Below are 26226 nucleotides of genomic sequence, written 5' to 3'. Positions count from 1 at the left end.
TTCAAGGGCATTCTGGAGTCCCTTCGAAACACGCCAAGGGTTACGGCAAAGTGATGGTCTTTCGTGCCTGCTATTCAACATCGCTTTCGAGGAAGTAAAACGAAGGGCAGTGATTGACACGAGTGGTACGATTTTCACGAAGTCCGTTCAGCTATTTGGTTTCGCCGACGACATTGATATTATGGCACGTAACTTCGAGAGGATGGAGGAAGCCTACCTCAGACTGCCACCCACCACGAATTTGTACCGGTGGTGACGAAATCCAGGTGATTGAAGAACTCGTGCACTTGGATTCACTGGTGATCTCCGGTAACGGTACCAGCAGAGAAACTCGGAGACGCATCATTGCAGGAAATCGTATGAACTTTGGAATGCTCCGATCGAATAGAGTTCGTCGCCGTTCCAAACCGACTATCTACAGAATGCTCATTAGACCGGTAGTCCTCTACGGACACGAGACCTGGACGATGCTCGTGGAGGATCAACGCGCATTTTGAGTTCTCAAGAGGAAAGTGTTGTGTACTGTCTATGGCGGGGTGCAGATGGATGATGGTACATGGAGGAGGCGAATGAACCACGAGTTGCAACAACTGTTGGGGGAACCATCCATCGTTCACACCGCGAAAATCGGAAGACTGCGGTGGGCCGGGCACGTAGCCAAAATGTCCGACAATAACTTGGTTCTCGACAACGATCCGACGGGCACAAGAAGGCGAGGTGCACAGCAAGCAAGGTGGATCGATCAGGTGGAAGACGATTTATGGAACGTCCGCATGCTGCGTGGCTAACGACGTGCAGCCGTGGACCGAGTTGAATGGAGAAAACTTTTATTTACTGCACAGGGCACTCCGACCTTAGTGTGAGAAATAATCCATTGGATCTTAGTGCAATTGCGATTGTTCTGCTCAATCATGGAGTTAGAAACTACGAATTGAACGGTCATTGAAGCTGAGAAGTTACAGATGGTCTCCGAGCTTCGTATGGAACTTTGTTCTACGAGAACGACATAAATGTGCTGGGTGGAATTTACATTTCAAATATTTGTTTAAATGTAATACAAAGTACATAGCAGGTTACTGTAACATTCGTAATTGCATACACTAAAATTTCAGAATAATAATTATTAATTATTAAGCATCTACTTTATTTTTCTTTATAAAATTTATTCGAGTTTGTGTAATGAAACAAATATTTTCAATTGAATCGCATTTTTTTATTCAACAATTCACAAATCAGGTTCTCGGCAGTGATTTCGGGATTCTCGGTGTTTTTCATGAGTTTGGAATGAGTGTGCATTTGCTCTATAACTAATTTCAATGTACTTTTACAACTAAGTCGTCGATGTTCAATGGTAGTTTCCCCTCCTGACTTATGATGTTATTCAGTCCTTGTAGTTGCATCCTTACCTAAGTTTAGCCTAGTTCCCCTTTGTTTAATTCTAGTTGGTGTGTTTTCCTAGATCTAAATAGTTCCTTAGAAATAATTTAAATAACATTAAATAGGAATACCTTTTTGCAGAATGCAAAAAAAAAAATCTAGCGTCATCCTCAGCTACATCCGTAAATCAAATCCTTTTAATTCTTTTTAGCAACTTGTCGGTCATCAGCGCCTATTCGAGACTATTTGAAACACACTGGTCCTACTTGGAAGCCGAAAGCTTGCTGTGGCTCACCATAGTCCACTGGATAGAAATCAATTATCGGCAGATACTGTAGTTTATTCGTACGAATCTCGAAAACGGTTTCACTTTTACTCTTTCCCGTTTTACAACCGTCCACCAGAACATTCGGTCGCAACTTCGAGTTTTCGAATCCAATGTCGATTTCATTCTCGCCGAGGAACCGTATCGCGTCGTCATGGCTATCCTCTTGAGTGCTGTACCAAGCCACACTATTCATACAAGTGTATGTGAAATTCTGGTATGCACTTTCGGCCAGCAATCGCAAGAATGTCATTTGTACAACTCCAACCGTTTCATAAGAAATCTGGAATAAAAATTACGATAAGTAACGTTGTATATTAAGCAAGATAGCAGCTTAGTTACCCTGAATCCACCCCTCAAGTTCGAATACCAATCCGTCTTATCATTTTCCTTCCTCCAAGGAATGTTTGGCATTTGAGAGCTGTGAAGATCCGGGAAAACGCAAGTCTCTCCTTCGGCTGTCATGTTGCAGTAGACGTATACGGAATCATCTGCCATTCCAAGATTCGGATCGATCCAGTACCAACCTATGAGGTAAGCGTATAAGTCAGGAAGAAACGATAGAAACGTCTTTCTGATTTATCTACTTACCATCCTTGAACTGTGGGTGTCCGTAATGCAAATCTCTGCAAGTTCTGCCGGGATTTTCTCTGGAACCAACAGGTTTTCTAATTCGATCCAGTTCTTGTCGCATAGAATAGATGGAGCTGTACATATCCAAAAACTTTGGACCCATTTCGTCCTTAATCTTTTTCTTCTTTTTCTTTTTCTTGGGCTCAATCTTCAACAGCTCTTCATCAAAGTCGTCTTCTTCATCCGGAATGTCTTCAGCTTCACGCTTCATTCGATCCTCTCCTTTCGTAATGGAAAATTCTCCCATTCTGAATAACAGTTCCGGCGGAATAAGAGGAGCATCAGCTGGTGGACCCGGTGGACCAGGAGGTCCGGGCGGACCAGGTTCTCCCTTCATACCAGCAACCCCTTCTGATCCTTTCGAACCCAGTGGTCCTTCATTTCCTGGAGGACCTTGTGGGCCGTCATTTCCCTTCAAACCTATTATACCGATTGGGCCGGCAGGACCCTTCGGACCATCTGGACCAGGTACACCTCTAACTCCCTTATCGCCCTTTTCTCCGCTGTCTCCCTTCAATCCAACCATGCCAAGTTCTCCTCGATGTCCCTTCAGACCTCGACGACCACGGTCACCCTTTTGACCTTTTGCTCCCGTCTCACCAATCTTTCCGGGCGCACCCGATTCTCCAGATTTTCCAACAGGCCCAATTTCACCCTGAAATGTTTATTGTTTAGTGAACTCATCCATTAATTCTGAATTGAAATATTTACAGAAGCGCCTGGTGATCCTCGTAGTCCTGGTAAACCTTGTGCACCTGGCATGCCTTGGGGACCAATTAGTCCGGGATTGCCAATTGGACCTGGTAAGCCGATGTCACCCTTCTCACCGGGTGGTCCTGCAGATCCTTGTAGCCCAGCCGCGCCTTCTGGTCCTATTTTTCCTGGAGGACCGACTTCTCCAGGAACACCCTGTGGGCCTGGATCACCAGGTTGACCCGGTTCACCTGTTCCATACAAAGTATTCAATGAAAACAATTTAGATCCACCCATTTAAACAAATGTTACCTTGCTTTCCATCTTCGCCGTCCTTTCCAATGTCACCCTTTGGTCCCACAACACCAGGCTCTCCGGGATTTCCGGGGAAGCCAGGAGCACCTACAACACCTTTCGGTCCTTCCGGACCTGCAGGACCTCTGTTGCCAGGAGGTCCAGGGGGCCCACTTTTACCTTCTTCGCCTTTTGGACCTGGAGCTCCCTTTTCACCATCCTTACCTTCAGGTCCATCTGGACCTGGTGGTCCTTGTGGCCCAGATTCTCCAATCAAACCTTCGTCAATGGAAAGCGTGTATTATGAAAACTGCTTCATTGAATGTTAATGCATTTATACCTTGAGGGCCAGGTGGTCCGGTTGCTCCTGGAGCACCTTCAAGTCCACGAGATCCTCGTCTCCCAGGTTCTCCTGGAGGCCCGAGAGAGCCTGCAGGTCCTACTGGTCCGTCGTCACCTCGATCTCCCTTAATTCCAGACGGTCCGGGCATCCCTTGAGCACCAGCTGGACCTGGGGGGCCGGGAAGGCCTGTCGGCCCATCTTCCCCCTTTGAGCCAGCACGACCCATTTCACCGGGTGGTCCTTTTTCTCCTGGAGGTCCAACCGAACCTGGTTCCCCGCGACTTCCTTGAGGACCCAGCGATCCAACAGGACCCTGTCAAAGAAAGATATGCATTTTACTCCACATGGCGTGACTTAAAAAAAACTTACCGTTTCACCCTGAGCTCCTTTAAATCCTTTCTCGCCTGGAGGGCCAACATCTCCTTTATCGCCATCCTCACCGGGTGAGCCTTGAGGTCCTGGTGGTCCCGTTAGTCCACGCTGCCCCGGAAGTCCATCTCGGCCAATTGGCCCTAGGAGTCCCATTTCACCTCGTTCTCCCTTCAATCCCGATGGTCCTGCTGGCCCTGGTGGACCCCTGCGGCCTTCCGGACCAGGAGGTCCTTCCTTTCCAGGTTCACCAGGTTGACCTTTGTCTCCGACAGGTCCAGCCAAGCCTGGTACCCCGATTTCTCCTTTCAATCCAGGTAAGCCCTATATAAGGAAAAATGAAATTTTGGTTTAATACAGAAAAAAATGTGGGGCTGTATCTATCCTACCGGCATGCCCATCATGCCTCGTTCGCCGGGGAATCCAGGAAGACCTTGTCCTCCTGGAGGACCGTTTTTGCCTGGTGGTCCTGGAGGGCCAACTTGTCCTTCTTTTCCGCTATCACCAGGAACACCGGGTTCACCTGGCATTCCGGGCAACCCAGGTATCCCTGGTTCTCCAATCGGACCTGGTTCTCCGGTAGGTCCTTGCGGACCAATAACACCAGGATTACCAGTTGGACCTGGATTTCCGTTTTCACCCTGACGACAAAAAATATGATTAAATAGAAACAAAACAATAACATTTACTATTTTACCGGAGGACCACGCTCGCCTGGTGTACCTTGAGGACCATCTTTTCCGTTGTTTCCTTGAGGTCCAGGGAGGCCTATGAAACCACGGGGTCCTTCCATTCCTTGACTACCCATTTCTCCCTGTGGCCCAGGAGCCCCCGGCTGGCCGGTATCACCTTTTGGTCCTGGTGTTCCATCAGCACCTCGTCGACCACGAGCTCCTCGGAATCCTCTAGGTCCTACTTCACCACGCTCACCTTGGAGTCCAACATTTCCCTAAGATGGATAAGATAATCTGTCTTATATGGTCAACAATAGAATGTATGAATTGTATTACTCTTTCGCCTTTATCGCCAGCTAATCCAGGAATTCCTACTATTCCCTTATCACCTTTATCTCCAGTTGGACCGGGATATCCAGCAAATCCTTGAACACCTTGTTTGCCCTTCTCACCCGGTAAACCCATTTGCCCAGTTTCCCCACGAGGACCTTCGAAACCTTTTGGCCCTTCAGGGCCTTCAATGCCGGCAATGCCTATTGGACCAGTTAAGCCTCTTTCGCCTGGTGGACCCATGTCACCCTTTTCACCATCATGACCTCGTTCGCCTCTATCGCCTTTGTCACCAGCGGAACCTCGCTCACCATCGTCACCTTTGGGACCTCGATTTCCAGGGAATCCTATGGAGCCTTGTACACCTTGAGGACCAATGTCACCTTTTGGCCCAGCAATGCCAGGGTTACCTTCACGTCCTGGAGCTCCGTCTGCTCCAGGCAAACCAGGAAGACCAGGTTTACCATGTGGACCCGCAATACCTTCAATAAATAGATGCTCGAACTACATTCTTCGAAGGGTAAATCATAATCATACCTGGTGGACCCATATTGCCTTGCGGTCCTGGAGGTCCAACAGGACCAGTGGAGCCAGTTTGACCAGGAGCTCCCGGTTGACCTTGAGGGCCAGGATTTCCTTTAACCCCTGGGAGACCTTCTGTTCCTGGTATGCCTGGATTGCCTGTGGGACCTGGGAAGCCACGAGGTCCAGCAAAACCACGTGGTCCTAACTCCCCGGGTAGACCTGCAATATATTTTTGGGGATTTATAGACTTCTTTAATATGCTTTTATATTTTTCATCATACCAGGCAATCCCGGAGGGCCATCTTCTCCCTGGATTCCTTCATGCCCTTGCGCGCCCTTTTCACCGACGTTGCCGTGTCTGCCTCTTTCTCCCTTTTCTCCTACCATACCCGGCAACCCAATCGGACCTGGTTCTCCTTTAGAGCCCTGCAGACCGACTGCTCCTCGTTCACCATCTCGACCGGCTCTACCACGGCGACCTTCCCGGCCAGGTAAACCATGTGCTCCTCGTAACCCGCGAGTTCCCTATCAAATCAGATAATTAATTCAACTTGAACAACATTTGATTTTTTTTTCTTACTGGTTCTCCAATATCCCCTGGTTCACCTTTGGTTCCCTCTGGTCCGGGTGGACCGACGGGGCCGGGTACTCCTGTTAAACCCATTGGACCATCCACGCCCCGCATAGCCATCATGTGTTGGGATAGCATCGCACGAAAAGCCTCTGCCTGTGAGTCCGGACCTTTCTCATTGGCAGTTTGGCTCAGAGGAATCATGAACACGTGACCCGGTTGACCAGATGGACCAGTTTGCCCCGGTAAACCATCACGTCCCGGCTCACCTCTGGGTCCTGGCTCCCCTGGAGGACCTCTGGGACCTATTATTGTTCGGAAACTGGTGATGTTGTAGTTGCCGGTAGTTGAAGCTGGAAATGAAACCGACGTGTCCTGGAAGGATTTGTCATTCATATTAGACGATTAGTTGAAACATAAGAAATTGGTTATTTACATCAGGATCTTGACTGTTTTCTACATCAGGTTGGCTTCCGCTAGGACGATTACTATTCGATGCCGAAGAGTCATATTCTGGATCTGGAAGCGGTAGAATGGGTCTTCTACTAGTTCGATCGACAATTACTGGTCTAGTTTGGTTGATTTCTACTCGATGCCTTTCCGTATTGCTACGTTGTGTACTTGTACTATATTGGTGCTGCTCAACATGTCTATCTTCTCCTTCCAATTCCAAATTGTTGTAATATTCATCGTCTTCTCCTATAATCTCCAGTCCATCTGTATCCCCCGTAACATCAACAAACTCGCGATGCCCTCCGTAATTGTTGCCAGTCGATCCAGATGAAGATACGACAAACGAATTTACTTGGTCTCTTGAATTACTAAAACCCTGATTACGATTATATGAAGACGAAGACGATGATGAGCTATTTTGTCCTGATGAAGTTTGGCTGGAATGACTATATCCGGAAGAAATCACGGTTTCCGAACCATATCCCGTTCCTGCGCAGTCGGGAGCATATTTGGTACAGATGTGGAATGCTTCATCCGGAGTATCAGCAAACATGAACAGCTGGACATCTCCCTAAATTTTAAAATGAATAGTTTACCTATATTCTGTTGGAATTATCAATACTATGCAATCAACATACAGTGTAAAACCCATCATCTTCATTTAGTTGAACGCCTGTTAAAACCAAACCGTCGGTGGCGATAACTGAACCAGGCTCCCGTCTCAACCGTCGAGTAATCTGCTCGTTACAATCCTTGATCAGCGTTACAGAGTCTCCTTTCACACTGATTCCCAACCGATGCCATCTTTCATCATCAATGCTCACGCCGAAACTGATCAGGCTCTCTTCCTCCGGGTGACCGTCCGTATCTTGATAGTAAAGGGCCACTTCCATTCCAACCATCAACATTAGCACCTCTTCCGAATCGGACGAATACACCGTGAACAGCGGGACCCGAACCTGATTGGGCGTGGCTTTGAGCACCACCAAAATGGAGAAATCGGATGGGAATCCCTTTGGAAACAGCTGAGTCGTTCCAATGCTGAGCACGGTGTCCTGGTTCAGGTTGTATGCAGCCGCTGCGTAGGTTTGATATTCGTTTCGAGTTTCATTGCACATGCCCGGCACGGGAGTTACACCTGATGGTAGCCTAGGTAAGTCGAATTGCTGAATCAGATCCACTAGACCATCTGGAAGAATATTAAATGTGTTATTTGCTACTATTGTGTCCTCAAATGTAAAAGATAAATACTAGTTTCTTTTTCTTGCAGTTTGAAGGGGAACAAATTACAAAATTCCACACACTACATTAAACGATTCGCCAAAAAATATATTTGATTTTTGAAACAAAAAAATCTCATTTTGCATTTTATGTTTGTATAGTAAGTGTACAGGTTTTGACCAACTTAGTGCTCAAGAATTTCGATGAGTTTTAACAGGGAAGAAATATAAGGGATATATTTCCTGTTAGAGCTAATAAAACCCTCGAAAATTTCTTTACTTTTAGAGTTATGCGAGAAACTGACAAAATTAGAAACATGGCCAAAACTGGTATAGTTATCCTAAGGAACATTTGAATGACATAAGATTAGATTTCGTTAGTATAAACTACAATTTCAAACGATTTTCTCTCTTACGGTAACTAATAGAAGCTATAGGCTAAGGTCCTGAGGTGGTTTATCCATATTGGCTTTGGAGGAGCTTTCCGAGGAATTTCTGGAAGAATATGGAGGAATATTCCAATGTTTCCTCAGGAATTGCTCCATTCCTCCAATAATTCCTCCGGATATTCCTCCGGATATTCCTCCAGGAATTCCATCGGGTATTCTTCCAGAAATTCCTCCGAAAGCTCCTCTAAGAATTCCAGGAGGAACTTCCGGAAAAAACCGTTATAGGAATTTCTGGAGGAACTTACCGAGACTTCCGGAGGAACTTTTGGAAGAACTTCCGGAGGAATTCTTGATGGAATTTTCTTAGCAATTCCTAGAGGAACTTCCTCGGGAATTCCTGGAGGAACAACCGGGAGAATTGCTGGAGGAACTTCCGGAGGTATTCGTGAAGCAACTATCAAAGGAATTCGTGGAGTAACTTCCGGAGAAATTCCTGGAGGAACTATTGAAGCAACTTCCGGAGGAATTACATGAGGAACTTCCGGAGGAGTTGCTGCAGGAATTTCCTAACGAATTCGTGGAGGAACTACCGAAGATTTTTTTGGAGAAACTTCCGGAAGAACTGTTGGAGGAACTTCCGGAGGAATTCCTGGAGGAACTTCCGGAAGAATTCCTGGAGGAACTTCCGGAGGAATTCTTGGAGGAACTGGAGGAACTTCTTCCAGGAATTCCTCCAGAAGTTCCTCCAGGAATTCCTCCAAGAATTCCCCCGGAAGTTCCTCCTGGTGGATCTTCCGGAGGAATTCCTGGGGGAACTTCTGGAGGAATTCCTGGAGGAATAACCGGAGGAATATTCGGAGGAATGGATCAATTCCTGGGGAAACATTGGAAAGAATTTCTTGAGGAATATCCGGAGAAATTCCTAAAGAAATTTCCGGAGAAATTCCTGGAACAATAATCAAAGCAATTCCTGGAGCAATATCCGGAGAAATTTCTGGAGGAGTATTCGGAGGAATTCCCGGAGGATTATCTGGAGGAGTTTTTTAGGATTCCTGTAGAAATATCCAGAAGAATGCATGGAGGAATTTTCGGAGAAATTCCTGGAGGAATATCCGGAGGATTTCCTATAGGAGTTCCGGAAGAATCCCTGGAGGAAGATTTGGAGGAATATCCGGAATTCCTCCGAAAACTCTTCCAGGAATTCTCCAGGTTCCTTCTGGAATTCCTCTGGAAATTCCTTCTGGAATTCCTCCGGAAGTTTTTTCTAGAATTTCTCCAGAAGGTGCTTCTGGAATTCCTCCAGAAGTTCTTTCCACAATTCCTCCGGAAGTATATTTTGAAATTCTTGCGGAGGTTCATTTTGGAATTCCTCCGGAAGTTTCTTCTGAAATTCCTCCGGAAGTTCCTTTTTGAATACCTTTGGAAGTTACTTCTGCAATATCTTTGGAAGTTTCTTCTGGAATTCATCCGGAAGTTCGGATTTTTTTTTCGGAATTTCTGCGGAAGGTGCTTCTAGGAATCCCTCTGGAAGTTCCCCTAGGAATTCCTAGTAGGCCAATTGATGCAAACTCCAACACAGAATGGAAATTTTTGAACTTCTGGTTTAGATGAGGTGCGAATCATATACGCGAGCTCTACGGACGTGTATTGACATGACTGGTCAATGTCAGATTTTTATCGAGCGTAGTTGACCTGTTAAACCAATTGTTCCAAACTTCACAATAATTTGGATAACCTAGAATATCTGGTTTGGGTATAACTGAAACGAAATTTGTAAGCGTGGTGTCTATGGACATGTATTAACATGAATGATTGATATCATGTTTGTATCGAGCGCAGTTGACCTTGTAGACCGATTGATTCCAGAACATACTGGGTATTTCAGAACATATGGTTTGGATATAACTGAGTTGCAAATCACACATATAGGCGCTACGAACTTGTATGGACATGACTGATTGATGTCAAAGTTATATTGAGCCCACTTGTCTTGATAGACTCTCGAGCAGTATGGAGTACTTCGAACATTTGATATTGGTATAACTGAGTTCCAAATCGTATGCATGGGCTCAACTGACTTGTATGGACATGACTAATTGTTGTCAGATTCATAACGAGCGCAGTTGACCTGGTAGACCAATTGATCCAAACTCCATAACAGTTTGGAGAACCTGAAACATCTTGTTTGGATATAACTGTGCTGCAAATCATACACGTGAGCTCTAAGAACTTGTGTGGACATGATTGGTCGATTCCAGATAGCTATCGAGCTCAGTTGACCAGATAGACCAATTCATCCAAACTTCTAAACAGTTTGGAGATCCTAGAACATCTGGTTTGGGCAAAACTGAGTAGAATATCATTCCCCTGGTACTGACCCACATGGACATGACGTATTTCCATTGGCACGCGTTTCCGTAGTTTTCATCGTCAACATTTGCATATCATCTTTCATCAGGATAGAGGTCATTTTGTAGTCGCTAGGGATGTCCAGAAGAAACATTTCTCTGACACATAGTATAGTCAATGAACTTTTTGAACCTGTAAGTGTTGTTCCGACTGAAGTATGGGATGTAAATCGAAATTTACTATATTTTGAAAAAAAAACATCCTTACTCACGTCCCTCTAGGGGAAAAGTGAGCATCCCTAGAAACATATCTCACCAGTATGGTAAAACAAGATGAGATAGGTAAGACATCCGTAAAAGAATTGTGAAAATCGGTCAAAAGACGCTTGAGATACAGCTGTTTGAAAATTGAGTTCCCATGATTTTCTGATCACTGTATTCGGCGTGTTAATGTTTACACACTTAACCCGTTTCACAGTATTCGGTAAATTTTACCGAAATCTCAACAGCAGAAGTGTTCGGTAATTATTTTACAGATTTTTTGTAATTTTTTCCATTGTTCAACTGTTAAAATCACCGATTTATTTTAAGTGTGTAAGATTACTTCAAGAATACTATGAAGAAAAATGATATTTGCGCAGATTTGCGCAAAACAATCATCATGTCCCTGAAATGCTAAATAAATCGACATTGTGGTTTCAAAATGGCGAAAGTCGCAAACGTAAACATTGACTTGTTCTGCTGATTTCAGGAAGATTAGAGACTTCTGGCGGTATTTTCCACTTCCGTTCGATAGAATGCGCGGAGCGTCACCAGTTCCAAGTGGTTGTTAGCTGGGAACGGTCCTAGTTGTTCAGGAATTTGCAGGAAAAGGCATTGTTTACGTTTGCGACATTGGCCCTTATGAAACAACCGTGTCGAAATAAGCTTTGCATCGTTAAAAATCAGGTTGAACAACATCATGTCTTCGCCATACATGTTACAAGTAAATTCCAAAAACATCTTTGATTTGCCATTGGATCGACATGACGCACCCTGTGTAATTTTCATCTAATCTTCGTGAAATTTTGAGAAGACATTTCGAAAATTGTGAAAAATTATAAAAATACTTTCGAAGCTGTACGTTCAACTCAATTTTTTCACTTTTTTCGCCTTGGCATCACTGTGCGCCGATTACTACGACTTGGCTATTCGCAATCGAGCCGAACTACTACATCTAATCTTACATCGTGAAGTATTCACCACGCGACTCTTTTGGTCGAAGCCAGACCTATCGTGCAGGTCTAAATCCTATTTTCGTGTACCTGATTCAACGAACTCACTGTGTGGGGATCCCTCGACCCAGAATCCATCTCCAAGCTGCGCGCGTCTCAATTAACATCTCACCATCGCATGTAAGTCAGAATACGTCCCTGCCACTTCTCTCCATCATCTCCCGAAGAGAAATAATCGGTGGATGTGGCCTTGTTTTCAGTAGCTACAGATGAAATAGGTAAGTGATTGCTTTAACAGTCTTCCCGAGGTCGGTGGCCGACCCTGAGTAATTATATTGATACGAGCTAGCCAATATAGACGTACGGACGTCACCAAAGGCTTTCTTTCAAAACCCATTAGCGAACGAATCTGTGTGTTGAGGATACGGGGCAAATTCTTCAATTACACCCTAATCAACGTTTACGCACCGACAACACGTTTTATGAACGTGGAGAACACGTTTTATGAATGTCTTGATAAAGCCTATGGAGAGTGCCCAAAGCATGAGGTGAAAATTGTTATCGCAGACGCTAACGCTCAGGTCGGTAGAGAGGACTTTTTCCATCCCATAATTGGTAGAAAAAATGGAGCAGAACGATATGCGGAAGTTTTATGAGTCTGTCAATGTCGTGCGGAGAAAGACAGTGTCATCTCCCGTCATGTGCAACGGCCAACAAGGGAATTTGCTGACAGATAAAACCGAAGTGGCTGCCAGGTGGAAGCAACACTTCGAGACTTTGTTGAATAGTGGAAGTGACGGTGCATCGGTGAACAGAATAAATATTAGCGACGATGGACAAGCTGTGGAGTCACCTGCACTAGATGATGTTAAAAAGCCGTGAAAGAGCTGAAAAACAATAAGGCTGCGGGGAAGGACCAGCTCCCGGCTGAACTTCTCAAACATGGTAGTGAGCAGCTTATATTATGTAAAAAAATGGAAAGACGAGGAAATGCCTGCTAGCTGGTTGGACGGCCTCATTTGCCCTCTCTTTAAAAAGGGCACAGACTGAAGTGCGGCAATTACCGAGGAATAACCCTCCTTAATTCGGCGTACACAATTTTGTCCCGTATTATGTTTAACAGATTGAGATCGCTTGAAGAGTCCTTCGTCGGCGAATACCACCCCGAGCAGCACAAGTCAGGCAAATCTGGTTGCAGCAACTTGATTGCGACTGAATCTGGTCACATATGAGTTGCAGTAGCCTATATGGAATATGTGTGCTGTAGGGTGGCTCAAATTAGTATGGGAAAAACTTTTTTCAATTTTTTTGATGGGCCGCCCTCTTATTCGGTTCTATTTGATGCCCTGATGCTCTGGACAAAATTTCAACCAAATCGGACAACGTTTGGGTGGTGCTAAACTCGTTGGAAGTTTATATGGAAAAATGTATGCAGAAACATCCAAAAACAGTGAATTGCAGTTGGACGGCAGAACTTACGATGAAGAACTATGATACTCATTCAGATCTTGGAGAATTTAATACAGAATGTTATGCAGAAAACCGCGAGAAGATTAGAGTTTGCCCGGCTAAGTTATTAGCATTTCTCTGAAGTGGGGTTTGAGCAAATTTCGTTTCTTTTACCTTTGAAAAGAAATAAATTCACCCCTACAATACTCCAGTAAAATGCTAATATCTTTGCCTAATAAACTCTAATCTTCTCGCGGTTTTCAGCATAACATTCTGTATTTAATTCTACAAGAACTGAATGAGTATCATGGTTCTTGATCGTAAATTGTGCCGTCCAACTGCAAATCACTGTTTTTGGATGTTTCTGCTTACATTTTTCGTATAAACTTCCAATGAGTTTAGCACCGCCCAAACGTTGACCGATTTGGCTGAAATTTAGTCCAGAGCATCAGGGCATCAAATAGAACCGAATAAGAAAAAAATTGAAAAAGTGTTTTTTGAGCCACCCTAGTGTGCTGCTAGGGACGCATGTTTTCGTGAGGGCCGATCAACGACGGATCAAATGTTTACCCTGAGACAAATCCTTAATAAATTCCGGGAGTCCAACTTGCAGACACATCATCTGTTTATTGATTTCAAGGTGGCGTACGATTCAGTGAAACGGAATGAATTATGGCAAATTATGCTAGAACATGGTTTTCCGGCGAAACTGATATGGCTGATTCGTATAACGTTGGACGGATCGAAATTAAGTGTAAGGGTTGCGGATGAGATATCGACATCATTTGTTACCTTAAATGAATTAAAACAGGGCGATACACTCTCGAATCTACTATTTAATATAGCGCTCGAGGGAGCTATTAGGAGAGCTAGTGTGCACAGAAGCGGTACCGTTATAACAAAATCGCATATGCTCATGGGATTTGCGGACGATATCGATATTATAAAGATTGATCGCCGTGCCGTGGAAGAGGCTTTTGCGCCTTTTAAGAGAGAGACAGCGAGGATTGGACTCACGATCAATACCAGTAAAACGAAGTACATGGTCGCTGGCAATCAACGTGGGGTCAGTAGTGGTGGTGGTAGTGAAATGATGCTGGATGGTGGTAGAATTTGTGTATCTTGGAACATTCTGTCTGCAGTGGTGATCTCCAGGTGTACCGAATCACAGAATCACAAATCGACCACGTTCTGATTGATGGACGGCACTTCTCCGACATTATCGACGTCAGGACATATCGTGGCGCTAACATCGACTCGGACCACTATCTGGTGATGGTTAAACTGCGCCCAAAACTATCCGTCATCAACAATGTTCGGTACCGACGACCGCCGCGGTACGACCTAGAGCGACTGAAGCAACCTGACGTCGCCACTGCATACGCGCAGCATCTCGAGGCAGCTTTGCCGGAAGAGGGTGAGCTCGATGGGGCCCCTCTTGAGGACTGCTGGAATACAGTCAAAGCAGCCATTAACGACGTAGCGGAGAACAACGTCGGGTATATGGGTCGAAGTCGACGGAACGATTGGTTCGACGAGGGGGGAGAAGGATTGTAGAGGAGAAGGACGCAGCGCGGGCGGTCGCGCTGCAGCAAGGGACCCGGCAGAACGTGGAACGTTATATGTAGACGGAAGCGGAGACAGCAGACTCGCCTTTTTCAGGAGAAGAAACGCCGCCTGGAAGAAGCGGAGTGCGAGGAGATCGAACAGCTGTGCCGTTCTCAAGAAACACGCAAGTTCTACCAGAAGCTCAACGCATCCCGCAAAGGCTTCGTGCCGCGAGCCGAAATGTGCCGGGATAAGGACGGGAGCATCTTGACGGACGAACGTGTGGTGATCGAAAGGTGGAAGCAGCACTACGAGGAACATTTGAATGGCGCTGAGAGTACAGGCAGTGAAAGTCAAGGCAACGGAGGAGATGACTACGTCAGTTCAGCGGACGATGGAAGCCAACCAGCCCCCACCTTGAGGGAAGTTAAGGATGCCATTCAACAGCTAAAGACCAATAAAGCAGCTGGTAAGGGTGGTATCGGAGCTGAGCTCATCAAGATGGCCCCGGAAAAGCTGGCCACTTGCCTGCACAAACTGATAGTTAGAATCCGGGAAACCGAACAGCTACCGGAGGAGTGGAAGTAAGGGGTTATATGCCCCATCTACAAGAAAGGCGACAAACTGGAGTGTGAGAACTTTCGAGCGATCACCATCCTTAATGCCGCCAACAAAGTGATATCCCAGATCATCTTCCGTCGTCTGTCACCATTAGTGAACGAGTTCGTGGGAAGTTATCAAGCCGGCTTCGTTGACGGCCGCTCGACAACGGACCAGATCTTTACTGTACGGCAAATCCTTCAAAAATGCCGTGAATACCAGGTCCCAACGCACCATCTGTTCGTTGATTTCAAGGCGGCATACGACAGTATAGACCGCGTAGAGCTATGGAAAATTATGGACGAGAACAGCTTCCCTGGGAAGCTTACCAGACTGATCAAAGCAACGCAACGGTGGATGGTGTGCAAAACTGTGTGAAGATTTCGGGCGAACACTTCAGTTCGTTCGAATTGCGCCAGGGACTATAACAAGGGGATGGTCTTTCGTGCCTGTTGTTCACCATTGCGTTAAAAGGTGTCATGCGGAGAGCCGAGTGTAACAGCTGGGGTACGATTTTCAACAGATCCAGTCAATTTATTTGCTTCGCGGATGACATGGACATTGTCGGCCGAACATTTGCAAAGGTGGCAGAACTGTACACCCGCTTGAAACGTGAAGCAACAAAAGTTGAACTGGTGGTGAATGCGTCAAAGACAAAGTACATGCTTGTGGGCGGAACCGAGCGCGACAGGGCCCGCCTGGGAAGCAGTGTTACGATAGACGGGGATACCTTCGAGGTGGTCGAGGAATTCGTCTACCTCGGATCCTTGCTAACGGCTGACAACAACGTTAGTCGTGAAATACGAAGGCGCATCATCTGTGGAAGTCGGGCCTACTACGGGCTCCAGAAGAAACTGCGGTCGAAAAAGATTCGCCACTGCACCAAATGTGTCATGTACAAGACGCTTATAAGACCGGTTGTCCTCTACGGACATGAAACATGGACAATGCTCGAGGATGACTTGCAAGCACTCGGAGTATTCGAGAGACGGGTGCTTAGGGCCATCTTTGGCGGCGTGCAAGAAGACGGTGGGTGGCGGCGAAGAATGAACCACGAGCTCGCCCAGCTTTACGACGAACCCTGTATCCAGAAGGTAGCCAAAGCCGGAAGGGTACGATGGGCAGGGCATGTTGCAAGAATACCGAACAGCAACCCTGCAAAGATGGTATTCCCTTCCGATCCGGCAGATACGAGACGGCATGGAGCATAGCGAGCAAGTTGGGCAGACCAGGTGCAAAACGAATTGGCGAGCGTGGGGCGCATTCGGGGATGGAGAGATGCAGCCTCGAACCGTGTATTGTGGCGTCAAATTGTTGATTCAGTGTTATCTGTTTAGATGTAAACTAAATAAATGAATAAATGAAATGATCTTGGAACATTAGTGACGTGCGATAATGATGTTACCCACGAATTGAAAAGGCGTATTGCAGCTGCAAATAGGTCTTATTACGGACCTTGTTACCAGCTTAAGTACCGTAGTCTGCAAACGAAGACAAAATTCGCGCTGTATACTACTCTGATTCTTCCGGTTGCTTTATACGGCCATGAAACGTGGACGTTAAAGGAGGCTGATTGGAGAGCTTTCGGAGTGTTTGAGCATAAAGTGCTGCGGACAATACTCGGCGAAAGGGATGGATATTGTTAAGCTTATAAAACACGGCAGACTACGGTGGGCTGGACACGTTGTTCGTATGCCGGAAGAACGTCAAGCGAAGATAATATTTAGTATAGAACCCGGAAGAGGCCGCAAGCTTCGTGGAAGGCCGCGTACACGATGGCTTTTTGCAGTTGAAGAGGACCTGAAGGCGCTCAATGTTCAGGGCTACTGGAAGCGATTAGCCCAGGATCGAGTACAGTGGGGAAGGATACACCATTCGGCGTAGGTTCATCGAAGAGCTGTAGCCCATCAAGTATCAAGTAAGTACCTCTTACCGCCGACAAACGTAGGACATGAAGAGACCCGTGCATTTTTTCTTCATCCATAAAAGGAGGGAGAGTGTGACCGCCAGGTGTTGGAATGTCCCCATCCATCGCTGCTTCAAAGGCAGCTTCTTGCTTGAGCTAAGTAGCCACCAGAGCGTGCTCCGAAAATACTCTTCCACTGATTCCCTTCAGCTTACTTCACTGCACTCACTCTCTCCAAATTTTGCGAGTTGTGACCAAAAAGGACATCTTAGTGTTCTAAACAAAATAAATATCAACTCACTTATCACAAACAATGATGACTGGATGAGGAGAAGATACAACTTTTGTCGTTGTTTTGATGTAATTAATCTTGAGCGAAATACATGGGCAAACGGTGGAACAAATCTTCGCTCAGGATCAATTGTATTTTACACCGATGGTTCAAAGCTGAACAATCAAGTTGGAGCAGGCGTGACTGGCCCAGGGATAAATATTTCGATTCCCATGGGCAAATGGCCAATCTGAAGTTCAGGTTATTTTTGAATGCTCTAAATTATGCTTACGCAGAAATTATAGGCATTCAAATATTTGCATAATGTCTGACAGCCAAGCAGCATTGAATGCTTTGACATCAGCAATATGTAGATTTAAACTCGTTTGGGAATGTGTTCAGTCACTCCAAACCTTGGGTAGTCGTAACAAAGTGAACCTGTATTGGGTTCCTGGTCATTGTGGCATTGAAGGCAATGAATCAGCTGATATGCTGGCCAGACTTGGTTCATCTCGACAATTCATAGGTCCTGAACCATTTTGTGGTGTATCTGCGTGTTCTCTTCGAATGGAACTCAAATCTTGGGAACATTCTAAAATAGAGGACATTTGGAAAAACACATTGATTGCGAGGCAGTCTAAACGTTTCATCACACCAAACGTATTTATCACTCGCAAAATTTTAGATCTAACAAAAAAAGATCATAAACATACACAGGCCTTATAACGGTTGTAGGACAAAAGGTCGAAGGTCAAAAGGTCGAAGGTCAAAAGGTCGAAGGACAAAAGGTCGAAGGTCAAAAGGTCGAATGGACAAAAGGTCGAAGGGTCAAAAGGTCGAAGGGACAAAAGGTCGAAACAAAAAATCTGAGTCAAAAGGTCGAAAGAACAAAAGGTTGAAAGGACAAAAGGTCGAAAGAAAAAAAGGTTGAAAGGACAAAAGGTCGAAGGGTCAAAAGGTCGAAAGGCCAAAAGGTCGAAACAAAAAAATCTGAGCCAAAAAGTCGGAGGACAAAAGGACGAAGGTGCGAAGGTCGAAGGTCAAAAGGTCGAAAGGACAAAAGGTCGAAACGTCAAAATGTTGAAAGGTCAAAAGGTCGAAACAAAACAATCTCTTGGCTCAGATTGAATCAAGAAAGAACGGCCTATGACTAAAAGAAGGAAAAATTCAACAATGAAATATCAGTTAAAACATAAATGTGCAAAGGAATGGTTGATCAACACTCGACTTTGCCCAATTTTTTTGACCTTCGACCTTTTGTCTAACAACCGCAATTTCTATCTTTGGTTCTTTCAACTTTTTGTCTTTCGACCTTTTCACTTTCGACCCTTTGTCTTTCGACCTTTTGTCTTTCGACGTTTTTACTTTCAACCTTTTGACCTTTCGACCTTTTGACATTCGACCTTTTGTCCTTCAACCTTTTGGCTCAGAGTTTTTTTATTTCGACATTTGACCTTTCGACCTTTTGACCTTCGACCTTTTGACACAGATTCATGACGCTTATTCAGCTTGGCTTCACTTTTGTGGAGATGAAAAACAATGGCCGTAGAGGTTGTCTTTAGCACTGCTCCGGATCTTTAACGGTTATGGCGACTGAACTTATTCCCTGCTTGGGACGGTTGAAGGATGGGACCTTGACCATGTTGGCCAACAGTTACTATCACTCGCGCACTTATCCGAGTTTAGTTTACTATCCACAATTCTTCTTCTGCTCATAATGACAGGAGTAAACGGCAAGATTTGTCCGGAAAACCGGGGCTCCGATTCGATTGGCACTTCATACAAACGCCACGAAATAAAATACGACGTTATGTAGACAAGCGTTGAACATTTCACGGACACAACTGACAATTTAAAATCAGAACGACACTACACCTAACGAATTAAAATAAAACTCAAAGCAAGTGTGCTGCAAAACACGTATTGTCGTACCGAGAGCTAACGATACGATGCTTGGCATATAGTTTTGTTGCTCTCACCACACAATATACAAGTTCATGCATTTGTAAGGCATAGAAATGATTTCAATTCATTACAGTGGAAATGCATCGAGAACATTTAGTTGAGAGTTGACAATGAAGCTGATTGTCAAAAGCAATAAGCTTGCAAAAAAAAACTAGAATAAAAAGACTGAAGATTCAAATCTTCAGCGATATGACAAACCTTGGACAAAATGGTGAATTTTTTGTTCAATAGATACAGTAAGCATAAGCGGTATTTCGAAAAATTTCGTTTCGCGGAATTTGAGCATGGCGAAATCTGATTTCTTGATTTCGTTTCGTTTCGTAAAATTACAAAAATTTCGCTAGAAAAAACTAACTTCTAACGAAATTTAACGGAATTTCGCGAAATTTCGAAACAAATTTGAACTTGAATCATGCTATATATCATCAAAAAATATGGCTGCGCCACTGAACAAAATCATAAAAAAACAGCTTTTCGATTCTACATTTTTATGTTATACAGCTTTTTCTATTAACACTTATGTAGTAATCCCATTATGAGTTTCTTCTATGAAACGTCTTCAGTGTTTTGTTAGAAATATCTAAAAGAAAACAAAAAGTATCTTTAACTATTCTATCCTATGTTTTACAAAAGTGATCCGACTCAATATTAAAAACGTCAGGCTTAGAGTGTAAATTTAATTGGATATAAATCAGATCAGTATAACTTTGTTGAAGCGCCAAAGTCGTGGCGTGGATTCCTAGGGCCCTTGTGAAGTTTTTTAGCGCCTCTTTCTTATTAAAGGCCAATTTCTTCACCTCCGCTTAGGCCTCAAACCAGGTTTAAGCGCATGAGTAAGCACCGCTTAAGAGTTAGGAAGGCCCTAAGGAAAACATAATGCAACGTTTTACGTTCAAGCAACAATTAGAATCTTGTCTTGTCTTAGCACATGCACAACCAGTATTGAAAAGCATCCTGGAAATGTCGGTTCTATTTCCGAGCAGTTTCTTGTCTGCATCAAGCAAAAATTAGAATCTTACCTGAAAGTAAGAATAAAAAGTTCAGAGGATTGAAGGTATTTCACACAACAGTCAATATTCGGCGAATCTTCGAAATGTACATACTGAGTACTCTTCAGCAAAGAAATTGGACACACAACAAACTTAGACGGTGTCTATTTTCCATAATTTCAAAAGTTTCTGGGCGAGCGTGGTTCAGAGGTGAGGACTTAAGTCAAGGCTTCTTTCGCGTGATGTCGAGACTTATGTCTAATCACTATTCACTAAACGCACATCTGTACAGAATAAACCTTGTCGATAGCAACTTATGTAGGTGCGGAGCCGGTTATGAGGACATCGATCACGTAGTTTGGTTCTGCTCGGAAAACGACGTCTCCAGAGAGCAATTATTGGATACCCTAGTGGCCCGAGGTAAACAACCCTTCCAGGAGATAAGAGGTGTTTTGGGGAACCGTGATGTGGTCTATATGCAAGCCATTTATAGTTTTCTTTGTTCCTCTGACATAAAAGTCTTTTGTTTTTTTCTTTTTCTTCAAAGTTTTTTTTGTTTGTCTCTGTCTTTCTGTCCCGTAGAGCACCGTAGCTCTGGCAATCCGGAAGATGCTCCCAGTTGAACCATTTTTCGAGCACGATGACACACCACATCGTTCCTGACGCCAAATGACCGGATGAGCTGCTGAAATTCCTTGATTATGATGATTCCCTGATTCCCGAATCCTAATCCCCGTCCATCCTTAAACATTGTAAACCTAACCTAGAGTCACCACGAGTACGTTGGCTTATTTCCCTCTCTTACTAATTTAATAATAAGAATATGTCGATTGTACATATCACAAAGAAATGTGGCTCCGTAAAGTGTTATACACGCCTGAGCCTACCAAATAAACGAACTTGGAAAAATATGTACATACTGCCCCCAACATTTAAATTTAAACTCTGTTATATTATTTGACTATTTGCACAATATGAGTGCAGAATCGATCGTGTTGCTGCTGGTCTAGGAAACGCAAACTGAAAAAATTCTGCCTAGCGAGCAGAATTTTTTTTTAATCAGTGTGCTATCGATCGTGTTGATCTTGGTCATGCTAGCTAGTGCGGGAGAATACGAGATAAATACGAGAAAACGAAATAGGAGAATACGAAATAATGTCTGCATGGAAGAGCACAAAATTATGTAGTGCAGAATCGATCGTGTTGTAGAGGCTTATTAAACGAAGCACATTGATTATGCGTCGGATTGATTTGAAACAAGGTTTTCGTATTCGGGTTTCCAAAATAACTTCGTTTAGCCGCTTACCAAGGAGGCTTCACATGAATAACCTTTTCAACTAACCAACGATTCCCGATTTGGTAATGCAGCAACTCAAACGTGTTCAAATTCGGTTGTATATAAGTCCGAGTATAAGAAACATAAGTTGTTGTGACTAATGTGCTCGGGAAACTAATCTTCCTCTCCTAATCCTAAATTGACTGTAAGGACTTCGGACTGATTATTCAATTGGTAAGCTATGCATATTCGCTGTTTATCGTCCAATCATGTTTAGCAACTATGATGTGTACAATTAATCAAGCTAAGCTACGCTATTTTTTACTATTTGTACAATATGTAAGGAACATTGCGAAGTCGTGAGCTTTTAGTATGCCTCATATGCACACACATATACAAGGACAAACATGCAACAATTTCTACATACTTACGGATATAAAACTGAAGTGATAAAAAAATTGACCAAATTCAGGACCACTTGCTCCACGATGAATTCATTTGAAAGCGACACAAATGCTGGGGTATCGCCTTATCGCCAATAGTATATAAACGGGAACGCGGCAATTTATCATAGACTGCTTCTTCTGTACGTATAGTTCTATTGGTTTCAAAACAGATATTTAACTTCAAAAAGTTAAATTAGAATTATATAATGTAAAACAAACTCAAAAAAAAAATCCGCGGAAATAAAATAAAATTTCGTTTCGTTTCGTAAAATTTCGAATTCAATGGACCTTGATTTCGTATCGTTTCGAAATCTCGAAAGTAAATCTATATTTCGTTTCGATTCGTTTCGAATCAACATAGACATGTTAAATTTCGTTTCGTTTCGTTTCGTTAGGAAAAAGTGTGTTATCGCATACCCTTAAGATACAGAGCCTCCGCGAAGGTTCTTCAGTTAATCTTGCTAGGCGTATGATTGCCAATCCGGAGATGGCGAATTCGATTCTCGGTTCGGTCTTGCATGTTTTTGGGTTAGAAACATTCTCGACTCCCTGGACATAGTGTATCCATTGTACTTGCCACACAAGATACATACTCTTGCAATGGCGAGCATAGAAAAGCTTTCAATTAATAACTGAGGAAATGCTAATAGAATACTAAGTTGAAAAGCAGGCCAAGTTCCAGTTGGAATGTAGGGCCATAGAAGCAGAAGAAGAAGAATAAGAAAAAGGAAAATAAGAAGAAGAAAAAGAAGAAAAAGAAGAAGAAAAAGAAGAATAAAAAGAAGAAGAAGAAGAAGATGATGATGAAGAAGAAGGATGATGAAGAAGAAGAAGAGCCTCCACGGTTATCTTCAAATTAAAATTATGGGCCAAACACAATGGATAGGTTTGCGTGCGTTTTGACAGTTTTTCCATGGGAAAACTGTCAAAACGCACGCAAACGTATCCATTTTGTTTGACCCTTTAGAATAAAAATCTACGATCCACTTAATCAATCATGTATTCGTGGATCAAGCGTCGTCAGTCTGAACGCAACTGTAATCAATTACTACCTGTCTCTCAATAATTTGTTGAAAATCAGTGGCTCTGGCTTAACTTTCCTCCGTTATTGAAGTCAATGATAGTCATTTCTAAGTACTCTCTAAAACTATCATTCCATAAGTCTTCATCCAGCGCTATTCCGCTGACATTCCCGCCAAGTGTGTCACTACAAAATAGACCAAAAACAAATAGAATACCTAATAATAAGGGGTGGTGGAAATTCGCGGCAAAATTTTCAAAATTTCGCGGACAGCCAATTCAGAAAATCTGAAAATTCGCGCAATTTCGTGGTAGATTATATTTCAGTACAATTTCGGTACATCAACATCAAATTTCGCGGATTTCGCGGCTTCCGCGAAATCGCGAATTTCCACCCCTACTAATAATAATAATAATCGTTTAACTCTCTACCGAGTAACTCGAGTAACTAGCAACAAGTCGCGCGTTTGCCTCCATATGGAGGCGCATGGTTCAACATGACGCGAGGGCATTGTATGTTCACACCATACCACATTCGTTCCGCAGTTTTCTTCGCATTTCACCAATTTCTAGAAAGCAGAACTGTTTGGTAATCATCATACAGAGATTTATCACAAGAACCCTGTCACTGTTTGATGATGACAATCCATCGTTCACATCAGTGACCCTCAGCACTTTTTAGATTAACACGATCGTCCGCAACCACCATTACAAAGAAAATGGATCATAAATTGGAATGGAATGGATCACAAATTTCCTCTAGTTTTAAAAACTAGGCACTTGCTCATCGCAGTGTTGAAAACAAAAATCTAAATCTTAAAACTCATTCTCTTTTCAAATCGAACGCGAATCAAACGAACAGTAAATTGAAGTTCTTTGCATAAAAAAATAAATATTGATTTTTTGTGAATTTTTTTCATGGGGTTTCATTTACACTAAAGGTCTTAATCGACTAAAACCCCACCCGTCTGGATTTCAAAGTATTTTGAAGCAAAATAATCTTTGGGCAAGACATATAGTTTATAAAATTTGCAGAAAACCAACCTTGAGACACTGCATTGCTGCTTCCAAAAAATCCAACGATTACGATCACAATGATTGCACTTATCCTAAGCTGCTCCGCCGACAATCGACCGCCGAAAATCGATGAAGATCTTCTCCGCTGCCGATGGAACAATCGTATATCTATCATCTTCACAATTCGCATACTCACTGCTGCTTATCGGTTTTGCACTAAACAATAATTTGGCTTCCTTTTTCTTCTTCGCATAGCATCTAATTTATCCACCCGTATCGAATGATAACACTGCAATAAAAACGAGGAACATAATTTGTTAGCAACGGTTGGCTTCATTTTATCACCACGTGGGAGGCACTATGTCAGTAGGACATGCGTCCCTAGTTTAGGCAAGATTCGGTTACGACGTCATCGTTTCGTTTCCACTTGGTCTCAACTTGCAATCGCTTATCACACTTTCTGCTTTCAACATTCTAATTATAGGCTCAATTAGATGATATCACAATGCTGTTTGAATGTAGGAGCCATGATTTGAATGCTCTTTCACATTGGAAGCCGTTGGTTTCAAAATGTGGAATGTAGATTGGCAGTTATTGGCAATCTAATTACTGTCTGCTACTATTTTTACACCCTTGCCAATAATGAGACATTATAATATTTCTAACGACTATGTGTGTCTTCTTTTGCAGCAGATAAATTGTTCACAGAATCACTCATTAAGGTCTAGTTTATAATTCCAATTTGTGCCAGATCACTATCACTTACTTTTCACGACTATTAAAGCGGCCACGCTGCAAGCCCTCGGAAAGCCAATCAGTGACTGGCTTACACTAAGCAAACGCATTCGATTTTTAAGACTTTTTAAATGCTGTCCAGAATGCGCGTTAGAACAAGTGGGCGCACGCAGATTGACACACATGTATCTTAGCTTTGACAAAAAGTGACCAAATTTCGAGATGTGATCATTTTTCTAGAAGTTTTTTCCCCTCAAATTGTCATAATAGTAAAATAAACGCTATGAATAAAAATAAATAAAAAAGCATTTATTTTCCTGATAGTGAAACGCTAGGTATTATCATGTAGGGGAAAAGATAGAAATAGAAAAAAGGTAGCATATTACTGATTATTCAGGCTCCTTCGTTAGCATTTGATCATTGGAAATTAATAAACACGAGTTGCTATCGTCCAAACTTCAAGTTAATGCCATCCTATAGAAAAAAGCCAAAAAACTGAACAAACTTGTTATATTATTCTGTTTGCAAGACTAAACTTTCAACTATTTAGAAGATAACATTTTGTAAATGCAAAATTATGTCACTATTCATCTGCTCCTATCCCACTGTGAAACATCACCCACCCATGTATTCGGTTGACTTCTCTCGCGATAGTAATTGGCGGCAAAAGGAGTCAATTTCTCTTCCATATGTTAGCCACGTAGAACTTTGTTGTAGCTGTTGTATAGGCACAGCTAGAGGAAGTGTCAGTGCTTAGAACTTCTCTTACTCTGAGAAACCTCTACCATAGAGGCCAGCAGAGCGGTCCAAAGTCGCAACGGCAACGTGACGGAAAAACTATTATAAAAATAATTTCGCAATAAATATCCATACCGACCCGGCGCTCGTATAAATGATCGAGTAGATAGTCAGACTGCGCGCCGATGGAACGTTTGCCGCTGTTCGATTAATAGAACTTAATTGCAATGGCAGATGCCGCGATCCGTTTTGCAGCGAAGTGGTGCGATTTTTACATATGACATCATATTATAAGTCTTACATTTCTGTTTTTGGTTTTCTATAATTTGCATTCTTAAACCATTTGAAACATCCACTGTCATATAACAAATTTTCTCAAAGACATTTTTACATAATGTATTTTTTTTATTCATTGCTTATTTGTGGGGGAACGAGGGGGAAAAATTCATATCAGTATTCCAGCCGAAAAACAACAAAGCCCCTGGGGTTGACCAACTACACGGTGCGG

General features: G+C 43.3%; 1 protein-coding gene across 1 annotated transcript; it reads right to left on the bottom strand.

Annotated features, from left to right (window-relative positions):
- Positions 1–1191: 1191 nt before the first annotated feature.
- On the bottom strand, positions 1192–25078 carry LOC134212091 (collagen alpha-1(XI) chain-like). The gene is made up of 17 exons (XM_062689612.1): positions 25012–25078; positions 24273–24534; positions 7226–7776; positions 6571–7158; positions 6144–6509; positions 5845–6088; positions 5576–5782; positions 5045–5520; positions 4732–4983; positions 4424–4675; positions 4035–4358; positions 3663–3978; positions 3341–3601; positions 3047–3279; positions 2294–2990; positions 2045–2229; positions 1192–1985 (listed from the first exon to the last, which is right to left on the bottom strand). Exons 2-17 carry the CDS (start codon positions 24433–24435, stop codon positions 1620–1622), a joined length of 5481 nt encoding a protein of 1826 aa, XP_062545596.1. The 5' UTR covers positions 24436–24534; positions 25012–25078; the 3' UTR covers positions 1192–1619.
- Between the last annotated feature and the right edge of the window lie 1148 nt (positions 25079–26226).

The sequence above is a fragment of the Armigeres subalbatus genome, chromosome 2 (assembly GCF_024139115.2).
Source record: "Armigeres subalbatus isolate Guangzhou_Male chromosome 2, GZ_Asu_2, whole genome shotgun sequence".
In the NCBI taxonomy this organism is placed as follows: Eukaryota; Metazoa; Arthropoda; class Insecta; order Diptera; family Culicidae; genus Armigeres; species Armigeres subalbatus.
This window is presented reverse-complemented; position numbering and strand designations above follow the sequence as displayed.

Excerpts from the sequence above, each read along its gene's own strand:
- LOC134212091 (XM_062689612.1), bottom strand. The coding sequence starts at position 24,435 with ATGCGAATTGTGAAGATGATAGATATACGATTGTTCCATCGGCAGCGG. Across the intron at positions 7,777-24,272 it reads CAGCAATGCAGTGTCTCAAG|ATGGTCTAGTGGATCTGATT; the intron begins GTTGGTTTTCTG and ends ATATTCTTCCAG. Across the intron at positions 4,984-5,044 it reads CTGGCGATAAAGGCGAAAGA|GGAAATGTTGGACTCCAAGG; the intron begins GTAATACAATTC and ends TATCCATCTTAG.